General features: G+C 52.1%; 1 protein-coding gene across 2 annotated transcripts; it reads right to left on the bottom strand.

Annotated features, from left to right (window-relative positions):
- Positions 1 to 858: 858 nt before the first annotated feature.
- On the bottom strand, positions 859 to 19462 carry C19H19orf47 (chromosome 19 C19orf47 homolog). Of its 2 annotated transcripts, XM_051162671.1 has the most exons (10): positions 19338 to 19462; positions 15982 to 16033; positions 13561 to 13648; positions 13315 to 13429; positions 12277 to 12358; positions 8302 to 8439; positions 5999 to 6148; positions 3511 to 3581; positions 1660 to 2050; positions 859 to 1017 (listed from the first exon to the last, which is right to left on the bottom strand). In XM_051162671.1, the coding sequence occupies exons 1-10, from the start codon at positions 19380 to 19382 to the stop codon at positions 920 to 922; spliced, it is 1230 nt and encodes a 409-aa protein (XP_051018628.1). In that variant the 5' UTR covers positions 19383 to 19462; the 3' UTR covers positions 859 to 919. The 2 variants fall into 2 exon arrangements, with proteins under 2 accessions (XP_051018628.1, XP_051018627.1); XM_051162670.1 differs by lacking the exon at positions 859 to 1017 and having other exon boundaries at positions 1212 to 2050.
- Positions 19463 to 25261: the final 5799 nt, after the last annotated feature.

The raw sequence follows: 25261 nt of genomic DNA, 5'->3' as shown, positions 1-25261 counted from the left end.
AGAGGCAGGTGGATCGCTGTGAGTTCGAGGCCAGTCTAGTCTACAGAGTGAGTCCAGGACAGCCAGGGCTACACAGAGAAACCCTGTCTCGAAGAGAAAAAAAAAAGAAAGAAAGAAAGAATGAATGAATGAATAAATGAAAGGAACTCAAAGTAGGGGCAGAGGAGATGGCTCAGTGTTTAAGAGAATTCGTTGCTCACGGCGGACTTGAGCCTGGCTCGCAGCATACAAGGAAACAGCACATTCATACACATAAAATAATTTTATCCATGGTTGTTTTTAAAGAGAGATGTCCGAAATCTTCCTAAACTAGAAAGCAAGTTTAGGCCACCTAGGGTTTAAAAAGAAAAGTAGGGAAAGAAAAAGCAAGTAAAGGAAGCCAGCTGGGTATGGTGGCACAAGCCTTTAATCCCAGCACATAGGAGGCAGAGGCAAGCTAGTCTCTTGAGAGTTTGAGGCCAGCCTGGTCTACACATTGAGTTCCAGGTGAGCTAGAGCTACATTATGAAATCCTACCTCAAAATAAAAACTAGTTAAAAACAGGCAGAACAGTGAAACTGACGAGGGAAGCCACAGCGACAGACCCCTGCAGCTTGTAGGAGACAGCTTCGCCCAGAAAACTGTCACCATTATCCCCTTAACTCGGTCCTGCCGCTTTGGGCCCAGCCCTTCCCCAGTGTCCACCACGCCATGTGTGAAGGACAGACCTGTGACTCCCACTGCAGGAGAGGGAAGGAGACAGTGTGAAAGTCACAAAAACATATTAACACAGCTGTCATCTTCCCTCAGCACCCCTCCCCTTGCCAGGGTCTTCTGCCCACTACCCACCAAAGAAAAAGACAGCCAGGCAGGGAAACGGAGGTGCCCCAGCTGCAGGCCGGGTCTGGGGGAGCCCCTCCAGCCTGGGAATGGAAGGCGGCTAACAGTCTTTACAGGTTTGACGCCATCGTCGACGAGGGGGCCGCGGGGAGGCCAGAGGTGCAGGAGGGCCAGGCAGGACGCAGCGGACGGTCGGGCCTTGCCACAGGGACAGAAAACAGAAGAGAAATGAGAAGAGGGAAGAGAGGGAGAGAGACGCCACAGCGGGGGGGGGGGGGGCGCAGGGGTGGTGGTGAAGGGAGTCCCTCCAGGCGACAGCTCTGTGGTGGGGCAGCCAGGACCAGAGGGCATAAGGCAGCAGACGCCGCTGATGGGGGTGGGGGGACAGACAACATGAAGGGGCCGGGCACCTGGCTTTGGGGAGGAGGTAGAAAAGGGGGACCTGCCAAGGCCACAGTTAGTGCACAGAGGACAGAGGACGGGGAAGAAGACCAGGCCACAGGGGCATCGAAGACCAGGAAAACCACCTGTGACCCCTGAATGCTTGGAACCAGCATGAACGCCAGAGAAAGCCAAGCCTTGTGTCATCTAGAGCTGGGAGGGAGGACAGGTGAGCCTTCAAGAAAGGCCGGAAGGGATGGAGGCAGGAGCCGGCCTGCCGGCCATTCCGTGCTGCACCCCACCCTGCGTGCGGCTAGAAGGTCCTTCGGCCCAGTCTTCTGAACACGCTCACAGTGCCTGTGTGGTCCATCTGGGCACCAAGGCTCTCGCTGGAGCTGTTCCCCCGGGGCCCTACCAGAGTCCTCTTAACGGCGAGCGTGACCGCAGCTGAGGACTTACTCAGGGTGCTTGTGACTCGGCTGTCCTGTGCCTCAGACACAGCGGCAGCCTTGCCCAGTCTCTGAAGGATGCTGACTTTGGGCAGGGATTCTGGCTTCTTTTCCGGCCCAGGGCGAGAGGGAAGTGCTGGGCGCCGCAGCTTTGGAGTGGTAGCTGTTGTTATAGCTGCAGAGCTTGTGGCCTTGGCTTTGACAGGCAGTGCTGGCTGGGGACTGGCCTTGGCTTTGACAGGCAGCGCCGGCTGGGGACTGGCCTTAGCTGGGCCACGTCCTAGCTTCTTTAGGACCCCAGCATACTGCAAGACAGAGCTGCTGCTGTCATAGTCACTGTCCCAAGCCAGATCCTCATCCATCTCTGGGGTGGCCCCTAAGCGGCTGAAAACTCCTGTGGGCTGTAGAGGTGAGAAAAAAGACAGTGCGTCATCTAGCCACTCAACGTGCTGCCCGCCTGCTCTGAGCCGGCAGCCCAGTGACATCCTGTGTAATGGCAACGGCACGAATGAGGGAGGAACAGAGGCTAGGGAGCCCAGAGGGAGACCTGACTATGCCAGGAGAGGGCCCAGGCACTGGAGCCCTGAAAGCTGAGTTGCCTCTGAGGTCTCAACCCTGAAGGTAGGCCCTCCAAAACGAGGAAGCTAAGCAAAATGCTCATATACTATGAGACAGGACAGTGACATTCCTGGGCACCCTGGAAAGCCTCACAGGGCTGACCCCCGACTCCTCCCACCCTGAGCATTGCCACCACCAGCATGGTAAGTTCTGGAGGCGAGAGGCAGACAGGCAGGTAGTTCCGCCTCGCTGTGGGTGACACCTGAAGAGTGCTCGCCATGCCCCCCGTGTGCCAGCCTTGAACTGGATCTGAGGTAGGAAAGGCTAAGATGACAAGGACAAGGCCACACAGCCAGTCAGAGTGAGCGCTGGGGCGTTCTCCCGACTGCACACCAGGTCAGGAGCGTAGGGAACTGCAGGTCACAGTGTATGAATAGGCTCTGTTGTTGGCACCGTGAAAAGTAGCCTTGGCAGCACAGGTGCTCCTGAGGTGAAGCACAATGATCAGAGTTCCAGGCTACAAAGAGAGTCTAGGCCAGCCTGGGCTACAACGAGTCTAGGCTAGCCTGGGCTACACCACACTGACTGAAACAAAACACAGTGTTAAAGAAGCCAGGCATGGCCAGGCGTGGTGGTGCAGCACTTGGGAAGCAGAGACAGGTGGATCGCTGTGAGTTCGAGGGCAGCCTGGTCTACACAGTGAGTCCAGGACAGCCAGGGCTACACAGAGAGACCCTGTCTCGAAGAAGCAGCCGGTGTGGCAGTGCACGCCTACATCTGAGCACCTGGGAAGTGGGTGCAGGAGGGTCAGGAGCTCAAAGGTTCAGACCAGCCTGACCTGTATGAGACTCTGTCACAAAGGAAAAAACAAAAACTAAAAAAAAAAAAAAAAAAATCCCCTTCATGCAGCAGCAAGGCTGTAACCGCGGGGACAGGGCTAGAGGACTAACAGCAGCAGTGTGGGACCCTAACCACGCCTGCAGGCAGAGGCCAGGAGATGAGGACAGGTGGAGGCATCCAACTTGGAATGCATTCAGCCGACTGGAGCGCAGACAGCAGGTGCCCTGCGCTGGGGCTCAGGACAGGGGCTGCTGCGGTAGAAGGTGCTGAGAAAGAAAGAAACCCCGCAGCCAAACGCACTGGGGCTGGAAATCAGTGAGGCCAGACAAAGGGCACACAGGAAATCCACCACAGCCAAAGGGCTCAGAAGGTAGGAAGATGGCGCGGGCACCAGGGACACAGGCGTGTGTCAGGAGGCACACTCAGTCCCAGCGCACGCCCACCCGCTCAGCGCCATACTCACCTTAGTGCCTGTTGTTGTGTCGGCTTTGGTCTCAGCACCAAGGCGATCAAACACGGATGTTCTATGGAGACCTGGGGGAGATGTGATACCATGAAGCAGGCCCACGCCTAGGCTGACCGCAGCGCACATGCCAAGCATGACATGCCAGCCCCACGCCAGTGAGCTCTGTCCTGGTAGGGACAGAATACGCTTGGCTCAGGATTTGCAACTAGACTGTTGGCTCGTCCTGCTCATTACACAAACACATGGTGAGTGTGGATCTGGGAAAGACCAATGTGCTGGCTAGGGTTATGTCAGCCTGACATAAGCTTTAGTTATCTAAAAGACAGAAACTTCAATTAAGAAAATGCCTCCATAACATGGGCTATAGGGTAAGGTCTCCTCTCGGCTTTTCATGACAGGGTTTCTCTGTGTAAAGATCCTGACTGTCCTGGACTCACTCTGTAGTCCAGGCTGGCCTGGAAATCACAGAGGCCCACCTGCCTCTGCCTCCCAAGTGCTGGGATTAAAGGCATGAACCACCACGCCTATAGAGCGCCTTTTAGTGATTATTTTAATCATCTTAATAATCACTTTCTTAATGGTTCTTAGGGACCACCACCACCACCACCACCAGACTGGTGGTCCTGGGGTCTACAGGAAAGCAGAGCGACAAGCCAGTGAGCTGCATCCCCCATGGTCTCTGCTTCAGCTCCTGCCCCCAGGCCCTGCCCCGCTCCTGTCCTGACCTCTTCCAGGCCCTGCCCCACTCTTGTCCTGACCCCCAGGCCCTGTCTCGCTCCTGTCCTGACCTCCAGGCTCCTGCCCCGCTCCTGTCCTGACCTCCAGGCTCCTGCCTCGCTCCTGTCCTGACCTCCAGGCTCCTGTCCTGACCTCCAGGCCCTGCCCCGCTCCTGTCCAGACCTCCAGGCTCCTGCCCCGCTCCTGTCCTGACCTCCAGTGATGAGCAGTGATGTGGCAGGATCAGCCAAAAGCCTCGCCTCCCCAGCTTGCTTGTGATTATGTTGTTTCATCACAGTAGTAACCCCAAGCAATCAATAAAAACTGATCCCTAAAATCCAGTGTGCCTCTGCTGATGTGGAAGGGAAGGTGTTTGTTTCTTCTTTGAGAGTGGGTCTCACATAGCCTAGGCTAACTTTCAACTCACTATGTACCCGAGGCTGGCCCTGAACTCCTGATTCACCTGCCCACACCTCCCAAATGCTAAAATTACAACTGGGTACTATCACACCCAGGTTTTTTGTTTGTTGGACGTTGGTTGGTTTGGTTTGTTTTTTTTGTTTTTTAGACAGAGTTTCTCTGTGTAGCCTTGGCCATCCTGGACTCACTTTGTAGACCAGGCTGACCTCAAACTCACAGTGATCCGCCTGCCTCTGCCTCCCGAGTGCTGGGATTAAAGGTGTGAGGCATCACCGCCCAGATTTAACAGAGTTCTTGAGCTGCACTTGTTCCTGTCATGTTTGCAATTGTGAGCATCTGGCAGAATGTGGTGAATGGTGACGAGTTCCCCTCTAAATAAAGCCTACATCTCAGCCGGGCGGTGGGAATGCACACTGTTAATCCCAGCGCTCTGGAGGCAGGGGCAGGTGGATCTGCATTCAAGGCCAGCAGCCTGGTCCACAGAGTTTAAGGACTACATCAAGGGCTACACAGAGAAACCCTGTCTCAAACAAGCAAAAACAAAAACAAAAAACAAAAACAGGACCAGGCATGGTGGCACGTGTCTTTAATCCCAGCACTTGGGAGGCAGGTGAATCACTGTGAGTTCGAGGCCAGCCTGGCCTACAAAGCAAGTCTAGGACAGCCAAGGCTACACAGAGAAACCCTGTCTCAAAAAACCAAAATAAAGCTGGGTGTGGTGGCACACGCCTCTAATCCCAGCACTCAGGAGGCAAAGGCAGGAGGATCGCTGTGAGTTTGAGGTCAGCCTGGTCTACAGAGTGAGTCCAGGACAGCCAAGGCTACACAGAGAAACCCTGTCTCGAAAAACCAAAAAAACAAACAAAACAAAAAACTAAACTAAAATCTAAAAAACAAAAACAAAAAAAATAAAATAACAACAAAAAAGAGTCTCCGTGCCATTATTCAGAAGCTGGAGGTCCAAAGAAAGTCCCATTGTAATTGTCACCCAAATACGTCTACACAGACATATACAGGAGAACCAGCAGAACTTTGTAAAATGTCACTACCAGGAGGCCACCACCTCCACACCAACAGGATGAGCGCTGACTTCACCTCGGTGCGCACTGTGCTCCTGCCCTTGGCCAGGTATGGTCACTTACTTTCCAGGCCAGCCATCACTGCCTTTTTGTCTGTCTCCTCCAGGGACATGAGGTACAAGAAGGCCAGCTTCATGAGCTGAATGACGGACGGCAGAGCAGAGGTGAGGGGCTCTCCTCCTCCTCCATGGCCACCGTGCCCTTTGCCAAGTGGAGCCCCCACCTACTGGGCAGGACCATCACTGGGCTGTCTGCCCCACAGCCTGTACCTCTTGCCGCCTGCTGCTGCTCCAGGATCTTGCGGGTGCGGGGGGTGGTCCCCTTGGGCATGTGGATGACGTACTTTCCCTCCATCTCAGCTGTGACTCGCCGCCGCTTGGCGGGAACAACCAGGCTCTCCTCCTCCCTGTGGGCCAGAGCTGGGGAGGAGACATGGAGTCAGCCCCTCAGAGATGGATGTCCTGAGGTTGGAGGGAGGGACACAGAGCTGTGGGTAGGACAGTCTGTCTCTGTCCTTCTCTCTTTTGAGACAGTCTCACTATGTAGGCCAGGCTGGGCTCAACTCAGAAACTCCCAGCATGCCCAGCTGCACACCAGTGTTTCTCCTTACTTGTGTGACTGGATCTTTCATGTGCACAGACTGAGCCACTGAGGATGCTGGCCATCTGATGTGACTAAACCACAGGTGTGCTGGGAATGTGAAAACAGTTGTTGACTTCCCAGACGCACTGGAGTACACCACACCCAGCTCAAATGGCCAGAACGCGGAACCCGCAGGGTAAGACAGATCCTCGGACCTCGTCAGCACTTGCTGCTTTTTCTTTTTGTGCATTCACTTCTTAAATTTAGTTTTTTAAAGATTTTTCTATTATTTATACAGTATTCTGCCTGCATGTGTGCTTGCATGCCAGAAGAGAGCAACAGATCTCATCATAGATGGTTGTGAGCCACCATATGGTTGCTGGGAATTGAACTCAGGACCTTTGGAAGGGTAGTCAGTGCTCTTAACCTATAAGCCATCTCTCCAGCCCACGCACTCACTTTTTAACAAATAATGAAGAGCTACCTTTACCATTTAGGCATTGTGCAGTATTAAATTATACTTTAAAATATATGTATTGGGGCTGGAAAGATGGTTCAGTGGTTAAAGAGTACTTCCAGAAGACCTGGGTTCAATTCCCAGCACCCACATGGCAGCTCACAACCGTCTGTAAGTCCAGTTCCAAGGCATGAGATGTCCTCTGTGACCTCTGTTGGCACCAGGCATTAGAGTGATCCACAGCCATGCATGCAGGCAAAATATCCATACCATACACATCGAATAAGTAAAAAATGTAAAAATATATATTTATTGTGTGTGCACGTGCACATGGTTCTCTCCCGTTGCCGTGCGGGTCCCAGTGATTGAACTAAGGTCATCAAGATGGCAGCAAAAGCATTTACTCAGTGAGCCATGTTGCCACCCTAAATTACACTTCTTTTTTTTTTTTTTTTTTTTTGGTTTTTCGAGACAGGGTTTCTCTGTGTAGCCTTGGCCATCCTGGACTCCCTTTGTAGACCAGGCTGGCCTCGAACTCACAGCGATCCGCCTGCCTCTGCCTCCCGAGTGCTGGGATTAAAGGTGTGCGCCACCACGCCCGGCCTTACACTTCTTTTTTACGACAGAGACTAACTATGTAACCCAGGCTGCTCTGAAAGTTGTACTGTCCCTGCCTCAGCCTCGCCACTGCTAGGGTTACCAGCCACACATCTGCTTTATACTTCAACTGAAAAGAACAATTCCCCACAGTGCTAGAGGGCGGAGGTACCAGCCTCTCCTCTCAGGGGCACCATCGTTTCAGCACTCCATTAACTGCTTTTAACATTGTTTCTCCTTTTGGTTTGCCTGGAGCTCTATATAGACCAATCAAACCTAGAATTTGGAGTGAACCATCGCCCCCCACTCCTGTACCTCTGCTTTCTGAATGCTGGACTTATAGGTGTGTGCCACCTTACCTGGCCTTTTACACTCACTTTTTTTTTTAAAGATTTATTTATTTATTATGTATACAGTATTCTGCCTGCATATACACCTGCACGCCAGAAGAGGGCGCCATATCTCATTCTAGATGGTTTTGTGCCACTATGTGGTTGCTTGGAATTGAACTCAGGACCTCTGGGAGAGCAGGCGGTGCCCTTAACCTCTGAGCCATGTCTCCAGCCCCACACTTACTACTTTTATGTTTATAAGGTTCTGTGGTGGGGACTGAACCCAGCGTTTCATGCATGCTAGACAAGCACTCGACCAATGAGCTAAAGTCTAGTCCCAGAGTCTTTTTGTTATGAGACACGGACTCATGCTTTCAGCCCAGGCTGGGTGCAAACTCACAGGAGTCCTCCTGCCTCAGCCTACCAGGCACTGCTCTTATAGGTGTAAGCCACTGCACTCAACAACTAATTTTTACATGCTCGCACACGCGCGCGCGCGCACGCACGCGAGCGCGCACACACACACACACACACACACACACACACACACACACACACCCCACTTCCCCTGCAGCTCTGCCCAACACCTGCTAAGTGCCCTCACCAGCAGCCTTGGCACTCTTCGCTGCCATCTTGTTAGACACGGTGACGGAGATCTTGGAGGTGCTGGTATCTGACCGCCTTGGAGGAGTGTGTGGTGAGGAGTCATGGTTCAGGCTGTTGGTGATCATTCGAGAAGCGGCTGTGGGAGGAAGGAAGTGAGTCCAGTCGTGCTGTGGGTGCCCTGTAGAGGGGACTGGGAAATGGCAGTGAGGAGGGTTCTAGAAGGTTCTAACAGTGAGTTCTCAACCTGACAGTGTCAGGGCCAGAGGGCCGAAGGCAAGCACTGGGCTGACTGAGGAAGACCAGCTGCTGTTGCCCTGGGCTACTCTGTCCTTTCCATGGTATGCTTAGGAGTCTGGAAGTCAGCTTCCCCTTCCCGGAAACCAGCTTACCACATCTGAGTCCTCAGAGAAAACTCCTGTAACACCCCACTAGGACCCCCTTTAACTTTGCTACCTTGACCCAGAACACATTTTAATCCACAGCACAGAATTTCTTTCTAAAGACCTAGTCTCATGCTAGGCTGGCCTGGAAGACACAACATAACCCCAGCTGGCTAAATCATGGCAATCCTCCTGCTTCAGCCTCCAGAGTGTTGGGATTAGACACGTGAGCCACCATGCACAGCTTTGGTTTCATTTTTCAAAGTTATTTGAAATTATAAAAGGTATTTAGGCCAGGCACAATGAAACATGCCTTTAATCCCAGCACTCAGGAGACAGAGGCAGGTAGAACTCTGTAAAGTCAGGGCTAGCTTAGTATATATGAATTTTAAGCTAGTTAGGGATATACGCGGATGTGGCGGCACACACCTTTAATCCCAGCACTCAGGAGGCAGAGGCAGGTGGATCGCTGTGGGTTCAAGGCCAGTCTGGTCTACAAAGTGAGTCCAGGACAGCCAAGGCTACACCGAGAAATCCTGTCTTGAAAAACCAAAGGAGAAAAAAAAAATTCTCTAGAAAATAAAAAAAGGAATGATGGAAGGCAGGCAGGCAGGCAAGGGAAAAAAAGTATTAAAATATTATTGGGCTGGAGAGATGGTTCAGTGGTTAAGAGCACTGTCTGCTCTTCCAAAGGTCCTGAGTTCAATTCCCAGCAACCACATGGTGGCTCCCAACCACCTATACTGAGATCTGGTGCCCTCTACTGACACGCAAGCTAACATGCAGGCAGAGCACTAAATAAATAAATAAATAAATAAATCTTTAAAATATTACCAACTGGAAAAACTCATAATTGCTATTGGCGGCCAGGGTGTGGGTGCCCTGAAAGGACAGTGACAAGGAAAGGGGGAGAGGGGCTCTGGAAGGACAGCCACGCTTGCCTCTGCTTTTGGGTGCTGTCTATCAGCTATCCTACACTGAACGCTACTCAGCAGAGCCTTTAAATGATTTAGTGTGGTGCTAGAACCCCGGGCCTCACAGGCTAAGAATACACTCTAGAGCCAGTTAAAGCCCCGGCCAGCAAAGCCAGTATCATCAAACCCTGTTCTGTATCTGTTGTGTGGGTCATTAGAGGAACGAAGCCTGGTTTCTACAAGCTCCCTGCATCAACACCTTTGGGAGTGTCCTGCCTGCGGTGACTGTTAAGTTCTGCCTTTGGCTTGGCTTTGCTCAACAGCACAAGGGCAGACCTTAAAAAAGCAGACCCCCAGAGGCCTCAGTGCTGGGGCCTGCCCTCTACTGCTGGTTTTAGGAACCTGTAACTCCCACTGTAGGAAGTGCCTACGCTAGCCTGCTGCCTGACAAAAGGCACTGGGTCATACCTATTATTCCAGTTGGCATCAAGCCAGGAATCAGTTGTGTAAACGAAGCCATCTTTCACCCAAAATGTCACAGAACCACAGAGACCCACTGAGCCGCGTTAGAGCACCTAGGCCAGTCAGTCCATCAGACTGAGAAGTCAACGTCTGTGATGTTCATCTTTGGGTGTGAGGCCCTTCAGTGCCCACGTATGTGTAGAGGTCAGAGGGTGACCTCAAGTGTCCTTGCCTTCTGCCTTGTCTGAGACAGGGTCTCCTTCATTTGCAACTACACATGCCAGGCCAGCTGGCCTGTGAACTTCCTGCCTCCACCTCGTGTGTCACCTGGGATTACAATGTGCACTACAGAATCCATCTCTACATGAGTGTTGAGGATGCAAACCCAGGTCCTCAAGCTAACATGGCGCGCACCTTGCCTGCCGTGCCGTCTCCCTAACTGCTTGTTTGGTGATACAGCACTCTCTCTGTAGACAAGCTGGCCTGTAACTACTCCGAGACCTACCTGCCTCTACCTCCATGTGCTGGATTAGAGCTGTGTGAGAGCACACCTGCCTTCTTCATTTGTTTTTCAAGACAGGGTTTCTCTGTGTAGCCTTGGCTGTCCTGTAACTCACTCTGTAGACCAGGCTGGCCTCGAACTCACAGCGATCTGCCTGCCTCTGCCTCCCGAGTGCTGGGATTAAAGGCGTGCGCCACCACCTTCCAGAGTCCGTGTGTACACACCATCTGCTCACTACACGTCATTACAACCCCTACACCAACACATGTGGTGCTTCTGCAGCGCTTCACAGACGTGCACTCAGCACCCAACGCACGTCAAACAGGTCCTGTAGCTGTCTGGTGTCAGCTCCTGTGAGTAACCTTCCATGGTCTACTTACCGCTAGGAATGTAAAAACTGGTCTCTCTCTCTTTTTTTTTTTTTTTTGCTTTTGCTTGGTAACTGTGCAGCTTTAAACGATGCTAAGCCCAGTGCTAAGGTGCTGTGTGACACTGCACTGCATGGACAGGCCACCATGCGCTTCATGGAGAATGTATGTGGCTTACAAGCTTTATTCTAGAATGAGTCATGGTGGTGCTGGCAGCGAGCTCAGCCAATGACTTGACAGCATATAGTAAACAAGATGTCCTTAAAGAGGAAGACACGGGGCCATTGCGACAGCGCAGTGAGGAAAGACAGTAGGGTGGGTAACAGTCCTGATCCTGGGACCCACATGGTGGGAGCAGAGGACTGACCCCCACATGTTGTCATTTAACCCCTGTACCATGGCACACACGTGCTCCCTGGACACCCACAGAATAAATAAATGTAATGTACGGTTAGCTTTGTCGTCTTCACACAAACTAGAGGCATGGGGAAGATGAGAAACGCCTCCATCAAAGCAGCCTGGAGATAAGTCTGGGGACGCGTCTTGACTGCTAACCGACGTGAGAGGGCGCGCCCCACTGTGGGCAGTCCCATTCCTGGCAGGTGGTTGGTCCCGGGAGGTGTAAGAAAGACAGCTGGATAGGCGTGCTGGTACAATGCCTAGTAACCCAGTATCCAGAAGGCAGAGACAGACAGATCTCTATACGTTCAAGACACAGCAGTGCTACACAGTGAGACCCTATTTTCAGAAGAAAAATAAAGAGAAGGCTGCAAGGCTGGAGTGCAAGCTGATAAGCTGATAAGCTGAATTAACTCTTTCCTGCCAAGTTGCATTTAGCCATGCTTTATCGCTTCAACAGAAAGCAAATTAGGCTGGGATGGGGTGCTGCACACCTTTAACTCCAACACTCCAGAGGCAGAGGGAGAGGCAGGTGGATCTCAGTGAGTTCAAGGCCAGCCTGGTCAACAGAGAAAGTTCCAGGGCAGCCAGGGCTACACAGAGGAACCCCGTCTTGGGGGGGAAAAAGATGACTTAGCAGATAAAGGCGCTCACAGCCTGAAGACCCGAGCTTGATCCCCCAGATACACATGGTGGCAGGAGAAAACCGAGCCCCACAAGATGTCCTCTAACGTCCTCACACACCACACACACAAGTCATACAGAACATTACTCCTGGGAATGAGAGAGGGCTATGTGAGCAGTTGCTCCCTGTCTAGCTTAAACGGTCCCTTACAGAGGGCCTCACGGTCTGCCTTCCACCTTGCCAACTACAAGGTAGATGGGGTGGCCAGACGGGCTCCTCTCAGCGGCCGCAGAACAAGAAGAGACTGAGCAGATGCAACTCACCACTGGAGGCACCACGGCGAAGCTCGCCCTGGAGGGGGCTGGGGCTGCAGGGCACTGACTCAGTGGCAGCTTTGCACATGTCCTGGAGATGAGAGGTAACAGGGTTAGCAGGGAACAGGAGAGCCAGCGAGCTGAGCAGCAGCCAAGAGGGTCAGGACACACCTGCTGGACACCTGGAGCTGTTCTCCTCGAGGGTTTTGTTCGTCTCATAACCCATTTTATTTTTAAGTGTGTCTCCCTGTGTGGGGGGATGGGGTCCTCTGGAAGAGCAGCAAGAACTCTTAACCTCTGCGCCATCTCCCCAACTCTGCTATACTCCGCTCTGGGCTGGCTCAATAGCTCAGCAGGTAAAGACACTTGCTGCCACCTGATGGCCTGAGCTAGCCCCTGAGACTCAGATGGTAGAAAGAGAACCAACTCCCAAAACTATCTTCTGACCTCCACACATATATGCCCACACACGCAGCCAATACATATCTTAATTTTCCATCCAAAAATTTAAAAAAAACAAAACAAAACAATGTGTTGCTCTCTGACTCTCAGCTGCGCCTCTTAACTTGAGAAAGTGCTTTCTGCAGGGACGAGGAATAGTTCCAGGCCTGTCTCTAGCGGTTACTGTGAGCTCAGGGCATCTGGTAGCCTTCCCAGCAAGCTCTGGGATTGACTGAGAGACCCTGCCTCACTGAATAAAGTGGAAAAGCGGTTGAGGATAATTCCTAACACCAACCACGGGCCTCTGTGCACACACACACACATGGGAACATGCAGCATCCATGTGTGCCCATGTATGTATACCACATATATGAAAAATGGAAAAAGAAACACAAAATTAAGGTTTGCTTCACTGCACAGGGAAGACAAAGAAAACAAAGGTCAGAGAAGTCAGGCAAATGCCCAATGTCACACAGCAAAGGGCCAAAGCTGCCACTGAACACTGCACCTTCCTTTGCTGCCAGGCCTCCTACTGGCCTCCGCAGCCCCCTAGAGCCACACACTTTCCCCAGGAACAGGAAGTGAGTGGCCCAGAAGAGCACCTACCTGGCGGTGTACCACCTTGGCGTGCTTGAGGATGGCAATGATGTCACCCACGACAGTCACGCCCAGCTCGTTCATGATTTCCTTGTTGAGATCTAGCAGCATGCTCTTCTGGATCCTGCGGGCGAGGATGCTGGTGAGGCCCCACGCAGCAAGCTCCCACCTCCCGCGGCCCGCTTTGCCTTGCCCCCACGCAGCAAGCTCCCACCTCCCGCTGCCCGCGTTGCCTTGCCCCCTCGGCCGCCTCACCGATTATCCACAAACATGACGGCGTAGTTCACAGCGGGCCCCGGGGGAATGCCGGCCTCCTTGAAGAACTGGATCCACTCAGATGTGGCTAGGAGTTAGACAGAGAGTCATTCCCGGCAAAGCGCAGCAGCCGGTGCATGCGAGCCCCCGCACTGTGAGCTCTCAGCTCCCAATGGGATGAGAGTCCTGGGCACTTGTGAGCCCAGGGTCCCCTGACTGGGACCCAAGAGGTTTGTACCAAGCCGGGCCCGATGCTCCCAAGTTCCCAATGGCTTGACCTTGTTCTCTTCTGCCTCACCCTGTCCTGATGCCTCACCCCGTGCACCTGGCCCCGTGGGAGCCTGGGTCCTGGAGCCAGCGCATGGGCTCAGCACAGCGTTAAAAAGTAAAGACAATAGAGCCGGGCGTGGTGGCGCACGCTTTAATCCCAGCACTCAGGAGGCAGAGGCAGGCAAATCGCTGTGAGTTCGAGGCCAGCCTGGTCTACAAAGTGAGTCCAGGATGGCCAAGGCTACACAGAGAGACCCTGTCTCGAAAAAAAAAAAAGTAAAGACAATAGACCGTCCAGCTCAGCCCCACAAGCAGCTCTCAGATATAAAGCTACACAAAGCCATCCATAAAACATGATGATGTATTGCGGGGTTTGTTTATGCAGATTCAAAGCCTGAGCCCTGCTAGGTGTTTGTCTTTTAGTTTCTGTTGATTCCATATAAATATGGTTTATGGATTTTCCTATAGGTGCAATCAATCTCAACATTTTCCTAAGCCACCATGTGGTCTCTGAGCCTTGACATTCCCAAAGGACACTTAACAAGACCCAGGGGGTCTAAGCCGGGTGTGGTGGTACACACCTTTAATCCCAGAACTTGGGAGGCAGAGGCAGGCAGATCTCCGTGAGTTCGAGGCCAACATGGTTTACAAAGTGAGTCCAGGACAGCCAGGGCTCTGTGTAACAGAGAAACCCTGTCTTTAAAAACCAAGTAATTAAAAAAATAAAAAAACAAACAAACAAAAAACAAAAAAACCAAGTATACGGCTGGAGAGATGACTCAGTGGTTAAGAGCGCTGACTGTTCTTCCTAGAGGTCCTGAGTTCAATTCCTAGCAACCACATGGTGGCTCACAGCCATCTGTAGTGAGATCTGGCGCCCTCTTCTGGCCGGCAGGTGTACAGTCAGATAAATCATTCTATTAAAAAAAAAAATCTTTACTACTACTACTACTACTAATAATAATAATAATAATAAACAAAATAAAATAAAATAAAAAATTTAAAAAGAGAACTGGGGTCTGGGTGTGGTGGCATACAGCTATAGCCCCAGAACTAAGGAGTTTCAGGCAGAAAGCAGCCTGGTCACACAGGGAGCCCTCATCTTCCGCAGCCCAAAATCAAAGTGCAAGAGAGAGAACAAACAAGATAGGCTGATGGTGGCCCCTCTGATCCCAGCGCTTGGTGGGAGAGACAGGGAAGTGAGGAGCTCAAGGCAGTGCTCGGCCCCGCGGAGGTCGGGTCAGCTGGGTCTGTGTGTGGCTGGATCTCTGGACAGAGTGGAGGGACAAGCTCAAGCTGCCTCAGGGCGAGCTCAACACCCAAGCCCGAGGCTCTGCATGTGGTGGGCTCCTCCATCCTTCTGCAGGGTTACCATCTCCATCTCACGACTAGAGAAACTGAGGCCAGGGTTGGAGAGACAGCTCAGCCGTTAAGAGCACTGGCTGCATTCCCAGGGACCCGAGTTCAATTCCCAGCACCCACATGGCAGCTCACAACTGTCTGTAAGTCTAGTTCTAGAGGATCTGGCACCTCACACAGACACACACGCAGGCAGGCAAAACCCAGGGAACATAAAAATAAATAAATCTTTAAGAAAGAAAGAAAGAAAGAAAGAAAGAAAGAAAGAAAGAAAGAAAGAAAGAAAGAAGGAAGGAAGAACTAGCCAGCAGGCACTGTGGCGCACGCCTTTAATCCCAGCACTTGGGAGGCAGAGGCAGGTGGATCACTGTGAGTTCAAGGCCAGCCTGGTCTACAGAGTGAGTCTAGCGAGTCTAGGATAGCCAAGGCTACACAGAGAAACCCTGTCTTGAAAACACAAGAAGGAGGAGGAGGAGGAGGGGAAGGAGGAGGAAGAGGAGGGGGAGGAAAGGAAAGAAAGAAAGAAAAGAAAGAAAGAAAGAAAAGCTGAAGCTCTAGCAGGCCAGGCAGGGCGCTCACCCAAGGGCTTTACTAAGTTCTCCAGGCCAGACTCCTAACTCAGGAGGCCCAACTCAGAACAGACAGCCTAGAGCAGGCTCCAGCCCCGCCCCCACCCCAGTAAAACCCAGCTGTCCCTGCCTGTTAGCCACCCTCCCCCTCTACCTCTCCAGACCAGACCAGACCCCAGGAGGCGCAGCGGGCAGAAGGGGCATGGCAGGGAAGCAGACTCACCCATAGTCACTGAGACCATCGTCTCCCTGGCCTTGACCCTGCTTCTCGGAGCCTGGAGAAGAAAGGGGAGAAGGCCAATCAGCCGCCCGAGCCCAGGGCTGCCGCCCACCGGCCTGCCAGAACAGCATTCCTGGACTAGGGGCTCAGGACCCAAGAATAGCCTGAGCAGCTGGCAAGGCCGTCAGCCTGGGACAGCGCTGCCACCACAGCCATCACTTCGGCCAGGAGGGGAGCTCAGAGATGCTGTCCCAGCGAGGGACGGAGCTTACTTCATCTTACAGCTTGCAGTCCATCTTGGAGGGAAGTCAGGGCAGGGACTCAAGGCAAGAGCCTGGAGGCAGGGGCTGATGCAGAGGCCATGGAGGAGCACTGCTAACTGACTTGCTCCCTTGGCTTGCTCTGTCAGCTTTCTTACAACAGCAGGGCCACCTGCCCCAGGGTGGCACCACCCACAGTGGGCTGGACCCTCCCACATTAATCTTCAATGAAGAAAATGCCCCAGACTTTTCTCAATTGAGCGTCCCTCTTCCCAAATGGCCCTGGCTGTGGCAACCTGTAGCTGTTCTTTAACTACTTTGTGGGTTCTTCTTTTTCCCAGCTTTTATCCCCGTGACCCCGTTTCACCGCGGGAGAGAAGCAAGGACAGAGGAGAAAGAGATCTCTGAATCGAATTTCTTTCTTTTTGATTCTTCTTTGACCATGGCTGCTAACAAACGGCAACCAACCTCCCTAAACAACCAACAACCACAGATCCCAGCACTCGGGGCCCTTGCATTTATGTCCCCTCTGAAAAGTTCCCAGAATTATAAATGTCACAAAATCACAGAGACTATCTACAGCTAGCAAAACCATGGTTCTGCTAGAGCACAAGGCAAATCATCATTGGCTGCTACGGACAGTCCAGAAACAGTCCCGCATCCCTACACGTGGGATTAAAACAAAGCCACATTCTTATAATATATTTCTCTCTCTCTCTCTCTCTCTCTCTCTCTCTCTCTCTCTCTCTCTCTCTCTCTGTGTGTGTGTGTGTGTGTGTGTGTGTGTGTGTGTGTGTGTGTGTGTGTTTACCAAAATCCAGAATTCTTAAAAATGTCACTACAGCAAGTTGACATAAAAGTACCAGCACAGGCCAGGCTTGGTGGCGCACACCTGTAATCCCAGCACTCAGCTTGGCAGAGGCCAGCCTGGTCAACAAAGTGAGCCCATAACAGCCAAGGCCACACAGAGAAATCCTGTCTCAAAAAATAAAACAAAAAGTGCAGCACAAGCCAGGTGTGGTGGCCCACGCCTTTAATCCCAGCACTCGGGAGGCAGAGGCAGGTGGATCGCTGTGAGTTCGAGGCCAGCCTGGTCTACAAAGCGAGTCCAGAACAGCCAAGGCTACACAGAGAAACCCTGTCTCGTCAAAAAACAAAACAAAACAAAAAAACAGGAAACAAAAGATTTAGTTGGCATGTAGCTCAGTGGCAGAAGCTTTGCCTAGCACATGCAAGGCTGGGTCTGGTCCCTAGCAAAATAAACAAACAAACAAATGAGCCAGATTCAACAAGAACCTTAAACATAGCAGGAGACACGTAAGGGTACCAAGGGGACAAAACCATTAAGCTAAGCTGGGTGCAGAGGGGTGGGGACAGGCAGCAAACAAACAAAACAGCTGTAAAGCCAGTACTGTGGGGAAAACAGTAACAAGCTGGGAAGGGTGGGAGCCCTTTTCAAAAGGCTGATCTGCAGAGACTGAAATGTTACGTGAACACCTAGAGGAGGGAGAGTGAGTGTGTGGTTCTTTAGAGGAGGAGATTCCTGTAGGAACCAGGCCTGACTGGGCTGCCGGCCTGTCTTGCTGTTTCATGTCCTGTTTCTAGCAGCTTCCATGTCTGTGTTTGTCTTGGTTAGTTAGTCATGTTTACTGCTCTGAGAACGCGCCCCTCCCATCCTTGAGACTTTTCCTCCTGTGTGCAATCACCTCTTGAGGGATTTCACCTGGGAGGAGGATTCCTGTTTTGCTGCCTATAAGAAGGCTCTTTGGAACTCTGAGGGGGAACGGAGAGAATAATAAACCGCTCTCTTAGCACGAACGACTCGCTGTGTTATTGTGTGCGTGCGTGTGTGTGTGTGTGTGTGTGTGTGTGTGTGTGTGTGTGTGTATTAGTTAAATCCGCAGTCCCTTGCCCTCAACTCAGTACCGCAGTGGCGCGGGCGCCACAGATTCCGTGAAAGGGGACACTGAGTGTAATGCCCTAAGCCAGCAGCTCCTCTGATGTGTCTAAGAGACAGGCTGGCAGGGGATGGGTGAGAGAGGCAGGGTAGCAGACCCCAACAGGCTCCAAAGGGGAAAACCAACTCTCACTCCAATGAGCAATTGTTAGAAGGGGTTGTGTAACTGTGGGGCCGCCAAGCTACGTAATACAGTCAAGGCTGGACTGGGCTTTATAATATATAGCGAGACCCAGTCTCCAGCAGGCGGGTGGGGCTAGAGGGAGTGCTCGAAGCTCCGGGTTCCATCCCCAGCACCATATATACCAGGTGCACATGCCCGAAGTCCCAAGCCCTGGGAGGAAAAGGCAGGATGATCAGAAAGAAGTCAAGCCCACCCTTAGCCACAGAGCAAGCTCTGGATCTGACACCGACAAACAGTACAGTAGAGAGCTCTGAGCTCTGAGAAAGTCAGGACGTGTCACACGGCAAGCACCAAATAGCTACCAAGTCAGGGTATCACAAAGATGCCTCAAAACAGCCTCGCAGGGCCCACTGTCATCAATTAAAAAGACACCAAGCTGGGCATGGTGGCTCAGCACTCAGCGAGGAAGATCTCTGAGTTCCAGGCCAGCCTGATGAGTCCAGGGCAGCCAGGGCAACACAGAGGAAACCCTGCCTCAAAAAACAAAAACAAAAATAGGGCTGGAGAGATGGCTCAGAGGTTAGGAGCACTGGCTGCTCTTCCAAAGGTCCTGAGTTCAATTCCCAGCAACCACATGGTGGCTCCCAGCCATCTGTAATGAGATCTGGTGCCCTCTTCTGGAGTGCAGGCACACATGCAGGCAGCACACTGTATACATATATACATGTATACTGTACACATAATAAACAAATAAATCTTTAAAAAGAAAAACAAAACAAAAGCCAGGTGCAGTGGCGCACCGCTTTAATCCCAGCACTCGGGAGGCAGAGGGAGGAGGATCGCTGTGAGTTTGAGGCCAGCCTGGTCTACAAAAGCAAGATCAGGACAGTCAGGACTGTTACACAGAGAAACCATGTCTCAAAAATCCAAAAATAGAAAAGAAAAAAAGCAAATAAATAAAATACATCTGACTGAGCAAGCAACAGTCACTTGCCAAGTGTCAACAGTAGCAACTGACCTTTCTGAGATTCAAAAGCAGGTTCTCCTTGATTCGGAAGCCCATGGAGCAGGTCCTCACGGGTGTGTACTCTGTACCAGGAGCTGAGGACACGCACGTCTCAGTGGCTCTGCATGGTGAGCCTGGGAGGAAGGACGATGAGCAAAAAGAGGAAATAAACTCAAAGCCAAACACACAGGCCAAGAACACACAGCAGCAGCTACAGCAGCAGCAGGGCCAGCACTTGAACTCAGGGTAGTCCAGTGTGTGCGACTGAGCGACTGCTGCAGCAGGCAGAGTCAGCCTAGCCTCGGAGAGCCTTGGTTAACGCTAACAGCGACTGCTGCAGCAGGCAGAGTCAGCCTAGCCTCGGAGAGCCTTGGTTAACGCTAACAGCGACTGCTGCCCCAGGCAGAGTCAGCCTAGCCTCGGTTAACACTAACAGCGACTGCTGCAGCAGGCAGGCGGCCTAGCCCCAGAGAGCCTCGGTTAACGCTAACAGGAATTCCTTAGGGCAGTGAAGTCACCGCTGAACTCAGGTTCAGCTCCCTGACGCCATTGTGTCTGGTTGGTTTGGTCCTGCTGTTGAAACTGGCTCTCCTTCATCATTTTCCTGCCTCTACCTCCCAGGTGCTCAGCTTATTCCCTCTACCACTGTAAAAACCCAGTGCCGGCCGGCTGGAGACATGGCTCTGGGGTTGAGAGCATTTCTTGCTCTTGTAGAAAACCCAGACTCCCACAGCACGTCACAACCACCTGTGACTCCAATCCCAGGGGACCCAACAGCCTGGGCTCCAAGTGAATCAAGCTTGCATGTGGCACAAAATATGCACAGGCGGGTAACTGCACTGACACATAAAAATAAAGGGACCTTCCTTTTTAAAAGGTCATCGCCCTCAGCTGGGGAGATGGCTCAGTCAGCACTATGCACGAAGAGCCGAGTTCAAATCCCCACCACCCACTTTTTATAAAGCCAAGCATTGGGGAGGTGAAGACAGGAGGCTCCCTGGAGCTCAGTGGCCAGCCTGTCAGCCTGAATGGGTGAGCTCTGGGTTCAGTGAGAGACCTTGACTCCAAACATAAGGTAAAGGACAACTGAGTCAGATATCCGACTCTGGGGTCCACAGGAGGCATGTACCACATGCACACCTGCTGATGAGCATACACACACACACACACACACACAGAGAGAGAGAGAGAGAGAGAGAGAGAGAGAGAGAGAGAGAGACTAATCTTTTTTAAAGTCCATCTCTTGAACTGACTTTCTAAATACTGAAAATTAACATCTTCAGAATGAAAGCTCTCAAAACTCAGGAATTGCCACTCACTAAAGTCCACAGGCCACACCCCTGAACCCCAAGCACGGGGCCTACAGGCTTAGAGTCCTGCATCTAGAGGCTGAGGTGGAAGCGCCATGAGTTTGGAGACAGCCAAGGCTAAACACCCTGGCCCAGTCTCCAAAAAGCCAGAGGGGCTAAGAAGTAGGAAGAAACAGGGGCGAGGAACTTAGCCCCAAGCCCTGGCCTCGCCACTTCCTAACCCTGACCTCGGGCAAGTGGCTCTACTTTTCTGGGACTCACTTCTTGCCACCAGTTAAGACGGAGCCTTTGGCTACCCATCCCAGCTGCAGGTCACCGCAGTCTCAGCACGTGGGAAGCTGAGGCTGGAATCTTGCGTTCCAGGCAGGTTCTGCTGCGTAGAGAGAACCTACCCCCAAAACACCACGGGCTGGGAAGCAGCTCAGCAGCAGAGCACTTGCTTGCATGGGTTCCGCTGCCAGTGCGTTACAAAAAATGGTAAGACAACCTACTCAAAGGGGCCTGCCTCCAAGTCAGACAGCATGAGTCCCGTCCCCTGAACCTGCGTCCGCATGAGAGACTCCCACAAGTGCAAGAGTTTTCCTAACCTCCACACAAATACACGCACAGGAGCACCACCCATCAGTGGGTTAAAGTTTTAAGGGTGTTGGGGCGGATGGTGGGGGTGGGGTGAGGGGGTGGGGAGGGGGAGTGAGAAGGCTAAGCAGGTAAAGTACACCAGGCCAAGCTGTCCTCTGACCTTACACACACACACACACACACACACACACACACACACACACACACAGAGTATAAAAAAAAAAAAAATATATATATATATATATATATTTTTTTTTTTTTTTTTGGTTTTTCGAGACAGGGTTTCTCTGTGTAGCCTTGGCCATCCTGGGCTCACTTTGTAGACCAGGCTGGCCTCGAACTCACAGCGATCCGCCTGCCTCTGCCTCCCGAGTGCTGGGATTAAAGGCGTGCACCACCACGCCCGGCAAAATATATAATTATTTCTTTGGGTTTTTCTTGTTGTCCTGGCTGGCCTCAAACTCAGAGAACCACAAGCCTCTTCCTCTCAAGTGGTGGGATTAAAGGTGTGCACCCCTACGTCGGCTTAAAAAAAAAATGTAAGTGATAGAGGGATTGAAAGAAAAAAACTCAAGGTTCCTATAACTATGTGTGGCAGTCAGTAAGTATGCATTAAGTTAAATCTTTTTTTGTTTGTTTGTTTTGTTTTTTTGTTTTTGTTTTTGTAGACAGGGTTTCTCTGCGTAGCCTTGACTATCCTGGACTCACTTTTGTAGACAGCAATCCGCCTGCCTCTGCCTCCCAAGTACTGGGATTAAAGGTGTGCACCACCACTGCCCGGCCACATTAAGTTAAATCTTACTTAAACTAGTGACAGGGTGAGACAGTGTGTGGACCTAATGTCAGTTGCATGCAGATGTGATTTGGGAACCAGCCTGGCAAGGTGGCCACATGCCTTTAATCCCAGTATTAGGGGGAAGGGTGGAGGCAGGCAGATCTCTTTAAGTTCAAAGCCAACCTGGTCTACCTAGTGAGTTCCAAGACAGCCAGAGCTACAGAGACTCAGTCTCATAAACAAACAAACAACAAACAAGCAAACAAGTGAGCCAATTCTCAAGTCTCTTTCATTGAAAACGAAGAGACTGTTCTATTTCTACTGTTTTTCGAGTTAAGTTTTCCTTCTCCTGGCAAGCAATGGTAGTTTCCCAATAGGATAACAATGTAAGTTTCCCCTTTTAAGTCGAGGTCCATGCCATCAGTCGTCATTTTAAACCTCTTCTTCGGGTCTCAGCAAAGAGGCAAACAGCAGGGTGTCGGTCTTCCCGACCTTGTCCTTGCTTTCTCTGGGCTTCCCTGTCCTCTACTTTGTTGGAAATCCCAGCTACAACAATCCCAGTCATCCACTGAGCTGTTGGTGTCCTAAAGACAATCCGGACGACGAAACTGTGAGCCCTGAGACTATCTGTTTCCACTAAACAGAGGAAACTGGGTTTGGGAGAGGTAAAAGACACAAGCCCAGGGCTACCCAGGGTAGCTGGGATTAGAACCCAAACTCCGCTGGCCTGCTAGCCCCGCCATCTCCCGCGCAGGTGCCCATAAAATCAGCGCTAACAAGGGCGGAAGAGTAACCAGGGGTGCGCTGAGAGAAGGCGCGGCGTGCACGAGACGACGTCCCACTAAGCAGGTGCTAAGGTCGGCTTCGGGCTCCCATTGCACAAAGGAGGAAACTGAGGCTCAAAAATAGAAATCTCCTATGCGGTCGTAAAGTGTGGCCTTGCGCTAGGACTCCAGAACCCCGGCCACCACCCCGTATCGCCATCCCTAACCTCCTCCGACTCAGTGCCCCCACCCGGGCCCGCACCTCACCTGGCCCAGTCCGGCACACACTCCAACAGAGCCGCCTGCCGGCCCTGCAGGTCGCGCCAACTGTCAGACACTCCTCCCTCCGCCTGGGCCGCCCGCCCCGGAAGTCCGGCCCTTGATACCGGAAGCCGAGCTGAACCGCCGCCCACAGGCCGCTCTAGCCCTCCAAGCCGCCAACCAGCGAGAGTGTGGCGGTCGCGGTCACGTGACGACACGCCAGCCTCCCGAGCTCCGCCAATCAGAAACGATCAGGTTCTGTTCGGCCCCGCCCTCCCCCCCCCCCCACTCTAGCCCGAGTGCGCCTGCGCACAGGTGGGCAGGAAGGCGGGGACAGGTTCTGGAGCAGAAGACGTGGAGCGCGGCTACCGTGCGATCAGGGGACGCGACGCCTCGTCCGCCCTCGCTGTTGTCACCCTCTCGTCTGTAATGCATCTCTCCTGTGTCGTCCTTGGCCCTCTTAGATGCCCCCACTTCTCTTAAATCGTCACCACCCCGCTCTGTCGCCATGATTTGTGGATCTATGACTGAAGTTGCCGGAGGAGAGCAGAATACGTCAGAGTCGCTGGGTTTGTTTCAAATGGTTGTGACACCCCACCCCACCCCGACCCCCGACCGGTTCCCAACTCAGGTCCCCTGGAAGAGCGGCATTGTGCTTTTAACTGCTGAACCATCTCTTCAGCACCGTCCCGTTCCTCTTAAGCCCGTATTGGCCGTATATGTGCAGTTTTCGGTTTGGGTGACAGGGTCCCATTGTAACCCAGACCGGCCTTGAATTTTTCGTCCATTTTGCTCACCATCCTGAGCACAGGGATTGCAAGTATGCCGAAGCCAACTTTCTATCGTCGTCTCAGTCACCCACGCCATCTCTTTTGTTGTTTCTCCTTCATGAAACTCTCATTTCCCCTAAATCTCTTCATCCCGTATTCCCCAATTCCATCTCTCCTTAGCTTGCCCTGGTGCCTCCGGCTCTCCTCTGCACCTGTGGTGCTGACAGCTGCCCTCTCTGGATCTCATGGCTCCAGCATTCCTCACAAGGAGCCACCGAGCCTTACAGCTTTCCCCCTGCGAGGGTACACGCTTCACATATTTCCAAGTATTATAGCGTAGACTATGCCAGGGCCCCAAACTTCACCCCAAAACCTGTGGGGTAGCCCTGGCCACCAAATCACGCCTTTTTCCAATGCCCGCTTTCCAACCTGTGAAATGCACACAGCAGCCAACAGGTTTGCCTGTTTGTAGACCCAGTGTTTAGGAAGTAAAGCAAGAGATTCAGGGTTTCAGGGTCATTCTCCAATAAGTAACAAGTTTGAGGTCAGCCTGAGTTACATGGAACTCTGTCGAACAACAACAGCGCATAGGGATACTCACAACAGGAAGAAACGTGAAGATTCTGAGTATGTGTTCCTCTGCCCGTTAGTTTATTGAGTCTCGTGTAGCTTAGGCAGGCTTTGAATTCCGTGGGTAGCCAAAGGTGGTCTTGAACTCCTGATCCTCTTGCCTCCGCCTATAGGCGTTGGCCACCATGCCCAGCTCTAACGAGTTCTTGTAACACAATTAATTTACTGTGGCATTTGCGCTGATGTTGTCACTTTTGTTACTGACCATGTCGCCCTCCCTGTGACCATCATCATCACTATGCTGCACATTACGGACCTAGGTAGATGGATCTGTGGGTAGCACTTGGTGTGCAAGCGTGAGTTAGGATCCCCTGCGCTCAGGTAAAAAGTCAGATGTGGCGGCACATCCGCCATGTGAGCACTGGGAATTGAATCCAGGTCCTCGGCAAGAGCAGCCAGTACTTTTAATCACTAAGCCATCTCTCCAGCACCAGATTCTTCAGTCTTATTACCCAGCCGGGCCTGTCATGTCCGTGAGCTCCAGGTTTAGTAACAGAGAATGTCTCCAAAAAAAAAAAAAAAAAAAAAATCATGGTCAGGCATGGCGGCACACAGACAGAGGCAGGGAGATTTCTATGAGTTCCAAGCCACCCTGGTCTACACAGCAATAGTGAGCTCCAGGCCAGCCAGAGCTACTGGGTAAGACCCTATCTCAAAATCATAGTGCTGGAGGGATGGTTCAGTATTGTTTTTAAAAGTTACATGTATTATCAGTAGGCTCGGCTAGCAATCAATTAAGACACAGACACTTTGTTATATTTTAAAATAGCCTTAGTTAACCTCGGGCAGGGCAGACATCAATCCTCTAAACTACCTCCCATAGTGGGGCAGGCATGGGATCCCTGCC

The sequence above is a fragment of the Acomys russatus genome, chromosome 19 (genome assembly GCF_903995435.1).
Source record: "Acomys russatus chromosome 19, mAcoRus1.1, whole genome shotgun sequence".
NCBI lineage: Eukaryota > Metazoa > Chordata > Mammalia > Rodentia > Muridae > Acomys > Acomys russatus.
Note: the sequence above shows the minus strand (reverse complement) of the source record. Positions and strands in the feature narration are given on the sequence as shown.